This window comes from Serinus canaria, chromosome 1A (assembly GCF_022539315.1).
Source record: "Serinus canaria isolate serCan28SL12 chromosome 1A, serCan2020, whole genome shotgun sequence".
Classification (NCBI taxonomy): Eukaryota; Metazoa; Chordata; class Aves; order Passeriformes; family Fringillidae; genus Serinus; species Serinus canaria.
Genome location: NC_066314.1, coordinates 37,239,049 through 37,258,055, shown reverse-complemented (window position 1 = coordinate 37,258,055; position 19,007 = coordinate 37,239,049). Strand labels below are relative to the sequence as shown.

General features: G+C 39.0%; 1 protein-coding gene across 6 annotated transcripts in view; it reads right to left on the bottom strand.

The window, feature by feature from the left end:
- The window catches only part of NAV3 (neuron navigator 3), a 512,047-nt gene that overhangs the window by 113,910 nt on the left and 379,130 nt on the right, over positions 1 to 19,007 (bottom strand). For 5 of the 6 annotated variants that reach the window (XM_050987333.1, XM_050987322.1, XM_030237841.2 and 2 more), the window contains 2 exons: positions 15,479 to 16,517; positions 7,908 to 8,023 (listed from right to left, as the gene is read on the bottom strand). In XM_050987333.1, the coding sequence (XP_050843290.1) occupies positions 7,908 to 8,023; positions 15,479 to 16,517 (1,155 nt within the window). The remainder of the gene's footprint in view (positions 1 to 7,907; positions 8,024 to 15,478; positions 16,518 to 19,007) is intronic. The other variant, XM_050987325.1, reaches the window with a different exon arrangement.

Sequence of the window (19,007 nt, the reverse complement as noted above, 5' to 3'; positions counted from 1 at the left end):
GCACAGCTCCCACGTGCTTTCACTCTGCCTGCTGGAAGGGGCTAGACAGGCACAGTCATCTTCTTTAAAATGACGCTGCTGTCTCTGCTCAGCCACTTCTCGTCCGTCACATTAATCCGCAGCACTTACAGTCATTTTCACTTCGATTTCTCTCAAGCAGAAGAGAGTTGATCAAACACTCTGCTCCAGCACAGAAGTAATCCCAAAAGCCAACTGTGTTTTCCCCTCTCCATCCAATCACCGGTCTCATCGGAGCGGCGGGCCTGCATCTCTTTCTACAGCTGCTGCCTTCTGAAATCCAAAGTAGGCACAAGTACTGTCTCGGGCTTTTCCCTCCCTCTCACCAGCTCATGACTGATCCTAGTGCACAGCTCTTCACTTCAGATGGGCTGACACAGAACTGCAAGTACAGCCTCCACGTCAGAGCTCAATAAAGAGCCAAAATTAACCACTGAAGCACAAGCCTCCTTGCATTTTAGTATTCAACCTGCATTCCCAGATATATGACTCTTCTCTGCTACTGCAGTGAATGCTGCTGGCTGCCATGGCAGCAAACATCCTGGTGAATTAAACCGGAGACACAGAAGCCTCTGCCCAGTTTACTGTGCCACAGGTTTCCAGACACAGCTCCACCTGAATGGGATGCTACAGTAACAGATCTAGCTCATGGTCAAATCCTATTTTTCTTCCCGAAAGGTAAGGATGAAAAACTATTTCTTCCATATCACTGTTACTCCCTATGCAGGAAGCTAAAAGCAGACTTGCAAAAAGACCTTCAGTCTTAGCAGAAATTGCAAGGCTCTAAATATAAAAAATGTAATCTAATATCATAAGACAAGACACGGAACACAACAGTATTTGTCTGGTAAAATGATTCATAAAAGGAAATATTTAATTTCTTTCTCCTTAGAAAGCTGCCCTTTTTGCACCTCTGTGAGATTCAGAGGCAAGTAAAGAATTATAAAATCTGTAAAAAAATCATTGTTTCACAATATTCTGAAGAAAACCTATTAGAGGAGGAGTAATTTTATTTATAAAGCAAATTGGTCTTGTGTCAGAACTAAGTTCAGCAATTTTGAATGCTATTTTTAAATTTATTATCCAGGGAGAAAGAAGACTTAAATGTAGTGCTAAAATGTACATCTTTTCTCACAAAGAAAAAGATATTAGTCCCAGAAATGGACAGATGAACAAAAAAATACCTGAAAGAATTATAATTTTGAGACAGAAACTTTTTTATCTAGGGGAAATTAATTTCATAAAACATTATACAGAAATCTACAAATAATAAAATTGCTGTATAAAAATAAACTGCTTTCGTCAGTGTGAAAATATGCTCATATCAAGTCTCTATCTGAAAAACCTTGACAGAAAAATAACCTTTAAAAATGCCACTCTAAGAACTACAAGCTGTTTGCAGATTTCCTGTATGAATAAACAGATGTTAGCAGAATCCTCAGTGTGTATTTCCTGCCTTTCACTGGTTCAGTTTACAGTTTTTGAAGATACACAGAGGAAAATTCTTGGAAATTTCAAAGGAAAGGTACATTTCTTCCTAGATAACTCTCAGAAACACAGAAAAACTCAGAAAAAAAAAATCAGTAGTCCAAAGTAATGGTGGTTTTCCATATTAAAGCACCAGAATTCCAAGAAAGCCATGTTCCACATCACGAGGAGGTACCACTCCCATCCCCACCCAGAACACACAGTCAAAGAGGAGACAAGAGGAATGGTTCTGTCTGTCTGAGTACAAAACTATCCCAAATATTAAACGCCCATCACTTTTTCAGCATGGAAACAAAAGACAGGACTGCTGTGTTTACTCCAGGGTCTGCCAGCTGCAGTGACATATGGGCTCTTGGAAGGGTTTTATGAATGTGCTGGTGCCAGCCTGCAGCAGAGCAGGTGAGGTGTGGATGCCAGTGGTGTCTCAGAGGTGCTGTGGTGCTGGTGTTGTCACAGAATACCAGCACTGCCTGCACACTCCAGTGTTGGTGTGCACTGACTGTACCATGGCTGTCCCAGACTGTCCAACATACCTGATTAAGCTGTGGTGGCTAGAAAGTCCTCACAGGGAAGTACTGACAATAGAAAATTTCAAAAAAAGAAGGGTAGTCTCACTCTTTTTGCATTACTTGGTTTTATATCCTAAATTTATACTCAAATTGGTACAGTGTTCTCCATTGCTATAATTTGAATTAACAGGAAGGATAATGATTTTTAGCTCAGTTGGTCAGAGGAGAATGCTAATAATGGCAAGGTCATGGATCCAGTCTATATGTGGGGCATTCACTTAAGAGCTGGACTTGATGATCGTTTAGGGTCCCTTCCAGACCAAATCAGACTGTGATTCTGTGATTTGGCTCTGTGATGCCAAATTTCTCTTGGTGATTGTCTTGGAATCAAAAGAACAGGCTCTTTTCCTACCAGAAAGAGCAAGTCTGAATCTCTCCCTGGCATTTCAAATCCATTGATAACTTCTCCACCTGCCCTTTCACACCCCAAGACCTGCAGGCAGTGACTTGTCTCCATGGTAAGCTGTAGGCAGATGTGGACCTGCTCTGCCTCCTTCCAGGCTCCCAGTGTGCACGGTCACATGCAGCAGCCTGCACTGCAGAGCTGCAGCAGCCTGCACTGCAGAGCTGCAGCTGGCCTCAGGGCACCCCTCGTGCTCAGCGCTGCTCTGCTAGGGAAGCAGGGCATGGCACAGGTGCTCAGCTCCAACACCAGAGACCAAATACAAGCCTGCAGAACTGGACAGGTACAGTCAGTGCTCTTTCCAGCTGGGAGCAGAAAAAGTTATGGCAGGGGATGAAAAATGTTCACCCAATGAGCCACACCAAACCTCACATCCCATACGGTGCTGTCAATAGGTGCCACACCTCTCCAGGCTGTCTGGTAGTGACACAGCTGTGTCCTTGGCCACCCATGGGCCTCAGTGTCTCTGCTGACCTGTTACTGCTCCCAGCTGAGCTGTTCATTGCAGCCCAGCTTCAGAGCACACAGGCCACAGACCATCAAACTGCAAAGGGAACGACACCTGGACTGTGTGAGAGCCATGAGAGGGTAGCTGGCAGCTGCAGCATTTGTCTGCCTCACTTCAAAATACACTGAAAACCCCATGGGACCAATGCTTTTCTACAGAGGTACTCAGGCTAATCACACACCCTTCATTCAGCCTCCCTGTGTACAGACATGTTACTACATCTCCTAATTATAGAGTTATATGAACTTTTCTCCCATTAATCCCATTGCCTCACATGGTTGACAGGCCATTGTGATCATCCCCAGATACAGTGGACACTTATTTATCTTAGGCCAAGTACTCAGCAGAAACAACACTGAATTTATCCTTGAACTCTACCACATCTCTCTGCAGGGTGTCATTTGCCAAAACATAAAATTGCAATATGGAAAATTCTTAGGTTTGTTTCTTCAGAAAGTACTTTCTAAAGCTCAGCCCTCCATTTAAAAATGTTTACATATAGCAACCAAAAAATACATCTTTCTATGGCAAGAAGAAAGTATAGGAGACTAGAGGAGAACAAATGTCATGACAGCATTGATCCCCAACTACCTTGCAATTCCGTGTGTTCTCCACCCACCAAGCAGGAATATGTTTACATCAAGAACATATTAGGGAACTTCCTCAGTCTATCACAGTCAGTGTAACACACTATATTATTTTTACAGTCTTTTTTATAAAAGAAATTGCAAAAATTATTTTAAGAACTAATAATCTTTGGGCAAATTTTGCTGTCAGATAAGACTTTCTTTGAAGTCTCAGTGGATGGTTTAGAACCCTACAAATGAATTATGTAATAGATCTGGAAATGCATTCAATTATGAATCTCTTCAGCTAAGCTTACTTTAAAAAAAAGTAAACTATTCCTGCATGTATTAATTATTTCTTTCAGAGAACAAAAAATTAAGCACAATAAACATAAAATATTTAAATTTGAATGTTTTTATGCTAATACTGCCATTAAGATAGGCCTATAACTTTTAATAGTACTGTTTGATTTCTGCTTCATCCCTCAGATTTTAGATAATTAGTCAATATTTATAAATTCATGAATAATTACTTAATCAAACACTTTGCATTAAGCTCTTAGAAAATGCCAGCACTTGTGAAAGCCAAATGTTATCAGTGATTTCATAAAATAATACTTTGTGGTTTACAGACATTTACATTTACAATGGATTATTAACTAATTAACTTGCTGACATCCTTCTCCAATAAACCTGCTGCAGAAAGTGATAAATGTCACAGCTACTTTAAGAAGAAATAGTTAGTAAGAAAGTCTGAACAACTTGTTCCCAGCCATACCATGAATATCAACAATCAACTTGGATTACTTTATTAGCCTTTATTGTCATTATAATTTTATAATCCTGTTTATAAAGGTATATTCCAGTTTTGTGGAAACTGAGTGGATATATACTAAGTTGTCTTGTTGAGGCAAATGGTATAAAAACTACATGCAAGAAATTGTTTTCATATTTGAATGCAGAATTGTTCCTTATTTAGGGGATTTAGATTCTGTCTGGGATTTCCTGGACAGAGGTCTGCACACCTGTGTGCCGCATGAGCAACAAGCCTACCACACACAGAACACACCAAACTACTCCTCAGGTGTCTCATGCCTACAAACAGGGCTCATTCAGAGGGAGTACATGCATCATTGGAGCTGTGCACAGAGGGGATTCAAGGTGTGCAGGAAGACTTAAAACTGCTCTAGGTGTACTCTAGTGCTGATCACCATGTGCACTGTGGAAACACTTGGGGCTGCTCTGGCTGAGCTGTGGAATCTTCAAAGGGGAAAAAAAAGCAGACAAAAGTCTGAAGCACTTCAGATCACACCTAGAATAAATTCCCAGCAGAGACATGGGAACAGATTTACAATACCTCTACCAAGATGCAGAACTGGTTTTAGGCATAAGCCATGTATATCTTCACCAAGAGCAGCAGCTTATTGGTGATAATATAAAGATAAAGAGGGTGTCCAGTTGATCATGACATCCACAAGCCACACTTCTGTGTCTGTGCCTACACCAGCCTCCCCATCTCCCTTGCCTTCCAGCACTATTCTCTTCTCATAGCTGTGCAGGTAAAACCAAGAAATCCCTTGCAAAGCAGTGGACAGCAAACTCGCTGTCCTTTCACCAGCCCTGAGCTGGAAGACAGGAGAGGCTATAAAGGTAACCAGCTGCCTTGCAGGAGGAAGACAGAGCAGAAGAGAGCTGAAAACTCCCTCTACAGAGTCTTGCTTTACTTTCTACTTTCCCATCACCACTGTTTAGACAGTAGCTAAGGGATGTGAACTGCCTTGCTGGACACAGAAAGCAGAGCCATGACTTTTCACCACTACAGCAAGGAAATTAACTTAGGTTTGGTTCCTGGATTACACCAGGAGAATGGTGCCTGGCCAACCACTCCTAAATAATTTTAAGATTATTTTTTCTGCATTCAACTTTTGTCTTTATTATGGAGAAGTCTTGAACTAGACAGGCTTAAAGCATTAGTTTGGGTTCAGTTGGCTGATATAGCTCCAAAGTGAATTAGAAGCTCTGATATGAACAGCTTAGCTGGTAATAGGAGTAGTAATCTTGAGCCAAGAAGCAATAAAAAACAGGAATGTGTAAATATTCAGAAAGTAGAGAAACTGTTTATACAACAATGTTGGCTAAAATATTCTAGTCCTGAGGATGTCAGCCTTAGTTCTAAATATCTGGCACTTGAAAAATAATGATCAATGAAGCAGAAACACAATACATGTGGGACAGCACTTTATGAACACACTTCTCCAAGCTGTTTAGGGATTTCCACAGATGTTCAATTTTCTGCCTTATCCTTACTGATCCTTACTGTTCACAAACACATTGTGCTAGGGTGGTGGCTACCGAGGTTCAAAAGATCAAGGTAATATAAAAAGGATGCCCACCCACAGCAAGAGTTGAAAATTTCAGGAAAAAGATAATATCAAAGAAACTTGATTCATTGCTTAATACCCTGAAAATAAGTGACCAGACCATGGAAATTACTCTTGCTATCTCTTTGCTACTACTAGCGTAATTCCTTGATCATATCAGAATAAAGATGCTCTTTAGTAAAAGAGTTGAAATGTCCTTTCTCACAGCTGATCCATCATGGGATAGTCCTCTGAGCAACTGTCACATGACAGTCCATGCAGATCTAACAACAGGATCACCAATGACTTGGTGATAGGTCATCCACGCAGGAAATTAATTATTCAGCAAATATAGTACTTGATCCATTTATTCCTTTTGCTGCCAACAGTTAAATACAGGTGACACACCTCTGTTTCCCTTTGCACACAGAAAATCACTGACCACATTTTCCCAGTGGTTCTCCTTTACAGCCTGTTATGCCAATCAATGGCTTATGCCAGAGTCTAAATTATCACACTAGGAATATCTCTGATGTCTAGTTTTCTTTATGTCATATTCTTCTTTTTGATGCTGTTTAGTTTCTGTTCAGAACAGTAGAAAAGGTCATCAGACATGATATTCTGTTTGATCATTTCAGCAAGTATTGAATTATTTGGGGTTTTTCTGGCTTATCTCTGGATGATTCCTTGAAGCATCTCTTGATTTGTGGTAAGCGTTTCAATTAAACTCTTTATATCTATTAGACCAAGGAGTCCAATTTTTGCAGTAATTAAAAATACTTTTATATTTTAGCAGGTATGCATCACCTCCAAAGAACATTACACCACGTTTCAGAGTGACATATTTATCACAGAACCTGGCTGTGCAAATAAAGGACGTCAGAAAACTTTCAAAGGGACTGAGACAAACCAGGACAAAACCTATTTCAGTAGGAGTCAGCTAAATGTCAAGACAGTCCCCATAAATCTTGGGCATCTGATTTCCCTTCTGGTGGAGAGATAATTTTAGACTGATGTATCAAATTAGTGCTTTAAGTGAGTTATATCCTGTGTGAGAAGAAACAAGACTCATGACTAATCCATTTAAATGTTGACAATTTGTGGTAAAAGAGCAAAACTATAGGTAAAACCAGTGAGACAAGATATCACCTTTAATTTTTGTAAAGTTATAAGATTAAGGATGCTAATGGAAAAAAAACAAAAACCCAAAGCAACAGCAAAAAAAAACCCCTAAACCCCCAAGTAACAGCTCTTGCAGAGTCTCTTTGGAACAACTTGTACACAACCCTGCAGTGCAGTTCAGTCCTTCTGAGAAAGTGAAGTGTGGCACATTTTGCTTTTTGCATCGATGGGCAGAGTCGTGGCCAGATCCAATGCTGATGTAACTCAGCATGGTTCTGTTTACTTCAAAGGAATTATTCCAATATGACTAAAATACCCCATCCCTTCAGCTTTGCAACCTAGTAAGGACTTTAATCCATGTTTACAAGGAATTTCTTGTAACACAATCTTTAGCAGCTTAGCTCTAGCAGCAGGTTTCAGGTCAGGTACAATAGTAAGGACTTGATTGTTTTCTGAATACAGTTTAATTTCTAAAAGGAACATGTCTATTATGTAATTTATGTCTCAGTTCGGATGTTATGATTTAATTGGATGTTATTAAATGATAGTGTTAAACTTTCTGAAGTCAACTTTCCACTGCTCCTCTTGGAACATTCAGTATGATTAAATGACACAACAATTACTTGAAACCCAAGATTGTCAAAGCTCAGTTTTTGCAAAATGATAAAGAGGGTATTTCAACAGAAGGAACAAGTTCAAATAGGTAACAGTGGATTTAAAGCACTAAATATGCATGACTTGAATTTTCTGTGTATTTAATACCCCTCATGATTAGAGGTCAGAAGTATTATTTCAACCCATCACAAAGTTCCTGGTAAGAAACAGATGTAAATAAAGAAGTTCACAGTCTTCTCCTGACTCATTGTTACTCACCAGATATCTCCTCTAGGCACTGTTTGGCGGTCTTACTAAACGAAAAATCCATTTTAGTAGGACTGGTACAGGAGTCAGCAGGTGGTAAAGAGGTACTGTCATTTTCTGAGAGAGTTCTGAAATCAAGCAAGAAGATTGATTATTATTATCTGTCATTCATGTGTTCATGGAAAAAAAGTGCTACTTGCAGCTCCATCTAGATTCATATCACTATAGGGTAAAAATATAATTTTTGTCACATTCTTATTATGGTAATTTAAAGTCCAGCTACACATACATAAAGGAAATAAAAACTTGTAATTGATGAAATATTAAATGAGAAAGGCCATGTGGGAAAAAGCTTATGCAAGGCTGGATGGAAACTTGGCCCAGATATTTAAATCTATGTGCAGCTTCTTTTGATAATACCCCTTATAAGACCCTGGGGAATGGGATAATACAAGTTTTTCAATTAACTTCCTACTAAATAGCTCATATTTGCTTTGAGGGTATATTTCTGTGCATATGAATGATAAATTATAATGGTAACCCCTCACTTAATACAGTTACTTTCTGTTATATGAAGGTAAATAGCAAGAAATACATGAGCACACTGATTGTAATAAAAAACAATAAAAGAAATAAAATATCTCACACACTTATTGCCTCTTACAGAACAGCTGTAGAATCCACTTTACCCTGGAACTGCTGAACTGTGATGTCATCAAACAGCAACATGTACCACCATGTGTAAACAGTAAAAAACATCTAAAAATATAATAGCCACTTTTTGAAATAAAATTTTAAAATATCTTCACTTAGAGCTTAAGCTCTTCCAGCTTTCCTGACATGAATAGCAGTCACTCTTCTGATTTATTAAAAGACTAGTGAAATATTTATATTCTAATTTCAAAGTGTGACATTTTTAGTTCAATTTTCAAAATTAACCATAAAGTGTTTCCAATGACCGACTACACTTCAGAGAAACATTTAACTTTGTGATGTATTTGTATTTTATAAATAAAACTCATAAAAACAGTGACTTATCTCTCAAAATAATTTTATAGCAACTTATTTTATGAAATAAATTTCCAGTTAATATTTTCTTTACATTTACTGAATGAATTTGTTCAGTAATTCATAACACTAGATGAGGAAACAGATAAGTGCACAAAGAGCAGCACATGTACTGACACAAGTACTGACATGGTGGAACCCATTGATTAGAATCATCCAACTCAGAAATACAAACAGATATTATGCCTGATCAGATGCACAGTTTTCTTACCAATTTCTGCACTTTTGAGATACTGGAAACAGAGAACTGCTCTATAAAAAACTATTTTTGGTTCTTGTCTTTCACACACTACTGGAAACACAGAACATGTTGCAAGGTTAGCTATGTCCTGCCAACCTTGAATGTAGTTTTACATTTGATGCTTGAGAGGAGAGTCTCTTAAGTAAAAAAAGAGCGCACTCTATCCCTCTGCAGTGAACACACTCTGGAACTCCACAGGCTCACTTGCTTTTCCAAAGGGCTTTAAATCATCAAAATTTTAATTTTCTGAGAAACAACAGAAATCTCATCTAGGACTATGGATTTCACAGCAACCTAAGTTCTGCTTGCTTGAGACATCAGGTTATTTGTTGTGGTACAGATGGACTGGATAGCACCAGCCCTTGGGTAGCTGTGCTGGAGGACTGCAGGGAGGGAACAGGTCACTCACAAACAGCTCTTTTTCCATGAGATCTCCAGGGGGCTGCTGGCTGCCAGCACTTACACACCAGTCCTGCCTTTTCATGCAGGATGGCCAAGGCCTTGATTTCCTCTGGAGCTGAGCTTAGCCCAGATACTGAGAATGGTGAAAGACTAGACTAGGGGTGAAAGACTTCCAAGTAAAATGATGTAGGATTTTGGGGCTCTTGGGGAACAAGGAGGCCCAGGTACACACTGGCTACCTAAAACTTCAAGGTGCATTGCTGTGGGCCCATTATGGGTTGTGATACATTGGCCCAAGAATATAAATGCCTCTTCTAATTAAAAAAAAAAAAAAGGAAATGAAATGGTGAGGTTTGTCTTGTATAATTCTGGCTTTAATGTCTTTCAGTGGGACACATTATTCCTATAAACAACTCAAGTAATTGCTGCAGGACTGCAGCACAGATTAAGCTCAAAGCAAGTAAACAGCAAATTAAGTGATCTTCTCATTAGCCTTGCACACCAGCCTAAATGAATGACCCTCTATCCTCCACCTACTCACGGCCCACTGCCTTAAAAAGAATTAATTTCTTACATCTCTCTTGATTTGAAAAAAGGGAAAAGAATTTCAGTTTAGTCAAAGCCAGCCCAGTGATATTTCTTCCAGTGCTGTGCATCTACAGTGGAGGTTAACTTAGGCAACCTTCATGAAAACAGGACAATCTATTTCAATCATGGCAATCAAAGAATATATTTATCTCCAACCCACTGAGTTACATGCTACCTATTTTGTAAGAGTAGCAAACTCACTTAATGGGACAAATCGTTCTTTCAGTCAGACCTGCACAAGCTTATTCATTCTGATTAAAATGAGCCTGTACAGGGTAATTAAGAACAGAATTTGAAATGCTACTTAATAAGTGGTCTCTAACACATCAGTCATTTCCTGTCTCTTACAAAACAGCCAACCTTAGATAAACATAGATAACATCAAAGATTTGTTTGCTTTTTAGTTGACATTCTAAAAAATATCAGATGAATATGATGGCGTTTTTCCAACAGCTCCCTGGGATGCAGCTGTCTTGAATGTGTATCACTGTCAGTGTAACAGACTGGCAGGACCACGTCTGCAATATGAGCATTTCGATCACCCATGTTCAAGAACTGTGAGTTAAATGGGGAACAGATGCAAGGAAGGGCTACTAGGATGCTCATGGGGAAGAATAAACCCTTCTGGGGAAAAAACCCAAAAACCCAAAAAACAACAAACACAAAACCAGAAAGAGTTGATTCGGTATAGACTCACAAAAGAGAAGGAAGGGATGGGATTATTCCCTCACGTACTTAAAAAGAGAAAACAAAGAGAAGGAAAACATCTTTTTCAGTCAAAGGACTGAATTAACCAAATACATGTTTATAATGATTTCCTCACTTATCATGCTTCCTCCCATCTCTTAAACTAACACCTCTACAACGGAAACTTTTCTTGCACAATTACTTGAAAATCTATCAGGGAAAAATGGGAGGATATGTCTACAGACCACGTATTTGTTACAACTAAAACTGGTGAGCGGCAATCTTTAGCACTACTTATGACTGCAAAACTTTGGTAGTGACTGTTGCTTTATTTTCACAGCAGCAATGCAAATAACAGGAATCAATAAAGCACTGCAGTAAGACTTTGAGTCCTCACTTTACTGAAGAAAGTATGTTTAGCAGTATAATCTATTATTAACAAAAACAATTAACTAACAGAATGTTTTTTTTCTGTAAACTTAGTTTCAGCTCCACAATCAGTGACACAGAAGTAGCTTCTGGTCTTTAAAACAGGACATCAATATGAAACCCTTTACAAGAAACCCTTTACATGTTATGGTTGCAGGATCCTTGAAAAGTAGTATAATTTTTTCCCTAAGCCTGTGCAAAAACATCCTGAACAGGCATCTGGAATTGAATGTCACTGTACTTCCAGAGATACAACCAGATATATCCTCTTTTCCATCTGTCACTGCTCTGAAACTCCTGCTCACCTTTAAGACTATGGCCTAGTAAAACAATTGCACTCATCACCACGTAGTAAAGGAGTTGGGAAGAAATTTTTAGTAACCAGTACCTTGTTTATTTATTACATTGATATGCCCTTTTTCTGCCCTATCTGTTAAATACTTTAGTCCTTACATAATCATAAAGTAACTGAGATCAGAAAGATGCTCTAGGGGCCATCTGGTCTAATGACTTTCTTAAAGAGGGTCTGGTACCATTAAATTGCTCAGAGCCTTGATTTTTTGGGTCCTGGACATGCCCAGGGACAGAGATTCCATAACTTTGGTCCACAGCCTGCACCAAGTATTTCACCGTCCTCAAACTAAAACCATATTTTTTTAACTTTCAATCAGCACCTTCGCTGCTGTAACACGTATCTGTTGCCTCTTATCCTTTCACCCTGCCTTTCAGAGAAGAGTCTGGCAACATCTTCTCTACACCAACATATTAGGTAGCTGAAGTTGCCAGTTTGTTACTCAAAAGAAGTGTCAAACTGGTATTTGTAGTCCAGCACTGAGAGAATATCTCTGCAAAACTGCAATTCAGACACTGCTGAAACATCTTCCAGATGTTGCCATCATCAAACTAAAACTTAGCTGAAAAATGGAAATTTAGGCAACGCACAACATAGAAGTGTAGCTTGGGATGATGAGTGGTCAGCAAATTCTCGGCAGCAATTTCTAAACTTTCAGCATTTTGGGCAGTAAGCAATTCCTGAGCAACAAAAGCCCTGGGATTTGAGAGCTTTAGATTCTGCATCTCAGCCATGGGAGAGAGACTTACTAAGCCCCTACAGTGGTTACTGGAGGAGTTAATAAAATAAAGCTGAAGTGCAGTACATGCATCCAGGAACAACCCAATGTTCTCCTACTGAAATTCAGCAGGATTTCTTTTTTTGTCATTAATGTACATTAAATGTACCTTTTTCCTCTTGTTTGTACTGTAGCCTAGTAAGTGCTAAACTTCTGTGTTACTGTTCTCCATTTGAAATTTAAGTACTACTAGGAAGACAGCTAAATTCTAAGGCCAATTTCAATACAAGTTAAGGGACTTGGGAAAATGGTACAATTTCCAGTCTCCTACAATTCTGTCTAACTAGAAGAACGTGTAATTTTAAGTAGCAGCTGGTGTACTTCAAACAATTATACAGTCTCCTAAACCTTCCTACTGTATCTGTCTTATCAAGCTTTCTGGCAAATAAATTACATCTTCTTCAGTCTTACATCAGTGGGAGACTGCAGTCAGCTTCAGAGGGGACACATAGGGGACTGTAAAGAGTACATTCACAGCCACCTTTGAAAATAAAGAATCACTTTCTGGCAGAATGGAGGAATTTAAATGATACTTGTTTAGATAATCTCAAACACAAGATAGACTAATGTTACTGCTAATGTTTGAAGAGAAGTTTTAATCCCATATGAATTTCGATGTCAGGCGTTTAGGAGGAATAAAAATACCATGTGGTATCAAATAGGGCAAAGCACCAAGACTGCAAAGCTGAATAGTGCAATATGCCACTTGAGAACCTCCCACTAAAGCAGTCCATTAATAAAAATACAGACTTCTTGAAAACATGATTGTTAATAACTATTATGGGTTTGCATTACTTACTTAAGGTAAATACATGTCAGTCTCTAGGAAACTCCTCAGAATACCTAATTTTCCTCACAGTAATCTACAGTAATATCCTCTTGGTAAACAAAAAAAATATTTCAAAATACATGGTATCTGCAAGTATCATCAACAAATCAAGAAAGCACTAGCTTACTTATGCTTGTGCTAATGGTCTAAATAGATGACACAAGTTTATTACAAGATTCTGCAGAACTCTGGATAACTCTGTATTTTTACTAAATTTTATTGAAATTTTTAACAAGGACTGAAGTACAAACTCACAGAGCTTAGATATTCCTTGTAGCTGGGAAAACCCTGTTAGTCTAAATGGTAATCATTGTTTGCTAACTTATATAAAGCTGTTAGAAAGCTCACCTGAAAATTCTGTGTATTAATTGTGGTAACTGCATTGAAAACAATTATGTTGAAGAACAAAAAATATAAGTATAGTACCCCAGGTCTTGCTCATTTCCACTTACTGTATATCCACAGAAATAAATAGGCAGACTTTGAAATTGTGGGTATTTTATCCTTGGTTATATTTATAATTTTTCTATTAAATCATTGTGCAGTATTACAAACCCCTCGAGATTGTAAAGAAATTTAGTTACTGTGTATTTCTTAGTCAGATTTTGCACTCAATTTGAGAGATACATATTGAAGCAATCTCATCAAAGTCAGTCTTTTACTCTGAGTTTATGGCATTTTGAGATCAGACACTGGCTCTGAAAATTTTATTTTCATCTGAGATTCAACTTCAAATACTCCTTTGCTGTTTGTTTGAAGCAAAGAGACAATTATTAATAAGGAATATTACTGGAAGCTGCACGCTTCTATCACCCTTTAAAATTCAAAATACATACTGCTTCAAGGCAAAGCTTAAAATAAAACTAAGACATCTCCATCATGCAATGAAATGGCATCAACATGCAGCAAAATAGCCATGGAGCAGCACACACATCTGAAGGCAAAGCATAGCTCCTTTTTCTCTCTCCTTGTATATGCACCCTAACACATATGTAGGCTGTCCCATGTACCACCCTTGAAATTCCCTCTATCACTAAAGTTATTCCAGACTGTCACATGCGTATTAAGTGCATCCAGTGATACATAGAATTGAAACTCCAGAGGCTCCACTGCATATTAGAATAAAATAACCCATACTGAGCCTTTGTTTCCTCCCATATGATTTTTTGAATTTATCAGTCATCCAGATTGGTTTTGAAGCTATGTTTAGTTGTGTGTTATGATATATATACTTCCTCAGAGCCTACTTCATCACCTCTTTAATCTTTAGCCAAGACTATCCAGAGTACTAGTCACTAACGAAAACTGGCAGTATATTTTCCTTAATAATGTATTTGTCGTTTTATCAGATCTTAAATTTACCCAAAACTGTAGCTAAAAACCTCCAACAGCTGACAACTGAAAATATTATTCACATCAGCCTGCCAATCTTTCTACCCCTTTTCTGTCTTCTGAGTTGCACAACAATAAATATCCCAGCTTCTCTTCCACTGCTCTATCATATAGCAAAATAAATTTGGAGAAACGTTGATACATTTGACTGTTCGTTCTTCTTTTCCAGAGCCTTGGCCCTCTGAAGAGTTACTATTGCCTGTAAAAATTAACTGTCTGCAGGGAGTTCATCTACACCTATTTCATGCAGAAAACTAAACAGGAAAAGAACTGCAAACAGCAACCTTTTCTGTCTACACAAACTGTTGAAATATTTTTGAATACTTGCAGAAGTTTGTATATGTTTTTTCTTCAAATATCTACTAGTAATGTTACACATTCTGAAAACACCAGGAGTTTATTTTAAGATCTTTTAAAAGAATAGTGAGTTCTAACCAAATATTATTGAATATCAGCAAATAGATGATGAGGTTCTTAGAATGCAAACAAGAATATTCACACTAGAAACCTGACTCAGCTGTGACCTTTCAAAAGCAGCACAGAGAATGTACCACATGGTCTGTATTTCTAATCAAAACACCCTGAATGTTAAATAGCAAATATTTGCAGTGGATTGCTTTTGTACAAGGTAAAGACTCAGAGTTATTGTAAGAAATTATTTATAGAGTAACAATTAATAAAAAATTATATTAGAGAAACATTGGCATGATGCTGTGACAGAAACTGGGGGATAACAGCATGATCCACCATTACTTTATCCATTTTGGCTCTCTTGCTTAATTGGAAGCACAAACCCCAATTTTCTCCGTGATCTTACCTATAAATGAAAGGAGCTACGGTGGCAGTGTTGGGGTGGCTGTATTGCTGTTGCTGAGGAAGCTGGACTGCACCATTTCCTGTGCCTTGGCCACTGCCTGCAGCCATCGAGGCTGACAGACCGACGGAGGATCCTGGGGTGAGAGCAGCACTTGGTTCTTTCCCTTCAGAAGAAGCAAGACCAGAGGAAGGAGAAGCCTTCTCACTAAGCTGAGATTTTGGTGTTGACTGGGACTGGTTTCCTTTTGTAGTCCTCAGTTTTTCAACCTCCTTGCTCCCTGTGCATGAGGAGGAAGTGCTCTGCTTTGCTGTTGGCACCTTTGATCCAGGTTTTGGGATCCCACTAGAAGATGATATTAAACTTTCTTTCTTGGCTGCTGTTGTCTTGCTCCCCTTTGGGATTAAGCTTGCAATTTTTGAGCTCTTCTTTGTAGATGATTCAATGACCTGATCCTTCTCTTCCTTGACCGCTTTCTCAGTGCAAACTTTGTTTTTGTCCCTGTTCTTTTCCTCTTTGTCCTTTGGCTGTAGCAAAGACTTTTTATTGCTGAGATTTTTGCTGCCAGCTTTCGGGGGGGTTAACTTGGGTGATACTTTGGGACTGCTACTTGTGGAGCCGCCGCTGTTCACCCCACCACCTAAGACATCCATTTCACCACACTCTGAAAAGTTGTCATCCTCTCTCCCACTGTCACTGGGTCCTGAGCTCAGTGACAGAGGAGGTCTCAGAGCAGTCCTAGCATTAACCAGCTTGAATTTTTCCAGCATAGATTTTTGTCCAGATGAAGGGGGCTTCACACCTTCAGAAGGGGGTGGCTTGAGCCTGTCTGAAGTAGGAGTAGGGGAGGTTGCAGGACTGGGCTGCTTCACAGACAGCATGGTAGAGGTCGCGCTGTGTTTGACATTCATGGATTTGCTGCGCCAAGGCTTGCTGGCACTTGGAGAGGGTATGGCAGAGACCTGCTGCTGCCCGGTGCTGGTGGGATGCTGCACATTTCCATTCATGCCTGAAGAGGGGTGAGGGCCTTTTGGTGAATCTGCTTAAAACACAGAAAAAAACCATAGTGGTATAGTTACTCTCCCATCTCATGCTTGAGGGTGTTGTTCCCTGGCATTTAAAACACATTTATGTGTGATCTAAAATAAAAATAATCTATATGTGCATGGAACATGAAGGATGCTAATGGAATATGCCTTTCTTCCCTCCATTATCACAGTGTTTGATATTTCCACAAATCCAAGAAAGCCTCAGAAACACCTTTGTTACAACAATTTCATTATGCCAATCAAGTCTTCCAAGTTAGGATTTTATTTTTAATTCTTTAAATCTTTTATTTTTCCAATCACTTGTTCAGAACAAAACACTGATGAAGAAAATAAAAGAATGCTACAATTATGAAAGAAAAACAAAGCTGGACAAAGAGGGGTCTGATGTTTGGTGAAAGGAAAATATGTGCTAGAAAGCTAAGGTTTTGGGCAAGAGGAGAAGGACTTAGTAATACTGAAATTAAATGCAAAAAAATCAGTAGTCATAAAAGTGAAAAAGGCTGGTAGCAATACATTTTTTAACAATGTACTGTTAACAATATTTAGCAGCTCACTTTAGGAACTTATCCCAGTACACTTTCAAAGGTAGGAAAAAATTTTATCAGCAATTTCACCAGTGTCACTACTTGAAAGTTACAGCGATACATCATCTGCAATGGTAGCTGGTTTGGCTCTGAACTCAGGTGGGCAAAGAAGGCTCTGGCACATTCACTACATTTGCATCATCCAGGAACTTCAGGGGCTCTTCAGAATGAATTCTGCAATAATCCAACTATAATCCAACAAGGCTTCTTCTGCAATAATCCAACTATACCAATCAACAGCTATGATTTTCATCATCTAGCCTTATTAAATGAAACAAACCAATGCATGAAAGGGTTAAGCTCTTCTGTATGAAGTTCAGATTCCCAAGACATATCTGAGTATATACACACCACCACTCTGAAACACCAGAGAAATGAAGTGGTAATAGCAATCAAATCATGTGGTACACAGCTATTTCAGCAGCTGACATATGCTCTTTTAGTGGATGCATCTCGCTGTGCCATTCAGTATTGGGACTGTTGGGGAATTAGATGTAAGCTGGTCTATAGTATATTGAATTCTGTACTACAAAAAGCCCATGAAACATACAATTCAAATATAGTTTATGTTATGACAAGAAGAGATCTTGATGCCTTGCATACACACATAGTGTGTTATACCTTGGGGTCCCCCTGTCTGAATAATATCATAGATGAGAATGCTGAGGACAGTTACCCCTTCAGCACAGAGTATGAAGTTATGCATCACTTTCATTTTTGCAGTCTCAGCCCTAAACCTCAAGTAAATATTCAACTACCCATCTGGAAGCCTTAAGTCTGCTAATACATTCAGGGGAGGCAGAATTTTGAGAATACTGAAAGTTAAGTGGTTTTTTCTTTAACAAAGAGAATGAAAACATAGCAAAATTTACTGCTCTGAATAGCATTAAGAAGTCCTAATTGAAAAATATTATAAAATAGTCTGAATAAAAGTAATATGATAACAAGTAAAATTTTTACTTGCTTAACTCTTTTAGTAACTAGTTCCACTAGCAAACCACCTCCACCTTAGTAGATGCTACATAATTCCATCTGCCCAGCTGTTTTTTTGTGTACATCTCAGCCTGGTATGCAAATGCCACAGTGCTACATGGGTGACAAAGATGATGAAGGGACTGGAAAACCTCTCCTTCAAGTATAGGCTGGGAGAGTTGGGCCAATTCAGCCTCCAGAAAAGATAACTGAGAGGGGACCTCACCAATGTATGCAAGTGTCTAGAGGGAGGGTGTGAAGCCAGGCTTTTCTCAGTGGTGTCAGCAATCAGGTAAGAGACAACAGGAAGACCCTGATGCACAGGAAGTTCTACCTGAATATGTGGAAGAACTCCTTTACTGTGTGAGTGACTGGGAACTGGAACAGATTGCCCAGAGAGGTTATGAAGTCTCCCTCACTGGAGATACTAAAAAACCATGTGGATGAACTCATGTTCAATGTGTTGTGAGAGGACCCTGCTTGAGCAGGGGGGTTGGATCAGACAACTCACTGTGGTTCCTTCCAACCTGACACATTCTGTGATTCTGTAGATGAGCTCATTCCACCTTCACAGAAGGTTTCATTCAGCTCTGCCAAGTCTTGCTCTAAGCAAGAAAACTTTAACAGGTAAAGCTTGCTTCAGAGTATTTTTTGTGACAGGCTTACTTACAGCATATTTCCCAGGCTCCAGCTTGCACCATGGAGCACCTTTGGTGGGCAGCAGCATAGCTGATCCCTTGGGAACAAGGCAGGAATTATGGCTGGGCCCCTGCTCTTGTCTAGTGAGCCTCAGATGCTGTAAGAGAGCCTGGGGCCAACCACAGCTGTTGAAAATTACTGCAGCCCTCAGGCTTTTTTTTTTAATATAATTTATACCAGGAATCATCCACAGGGCAGATAACTCAAAAGTGGGTGTGCACTTGCACA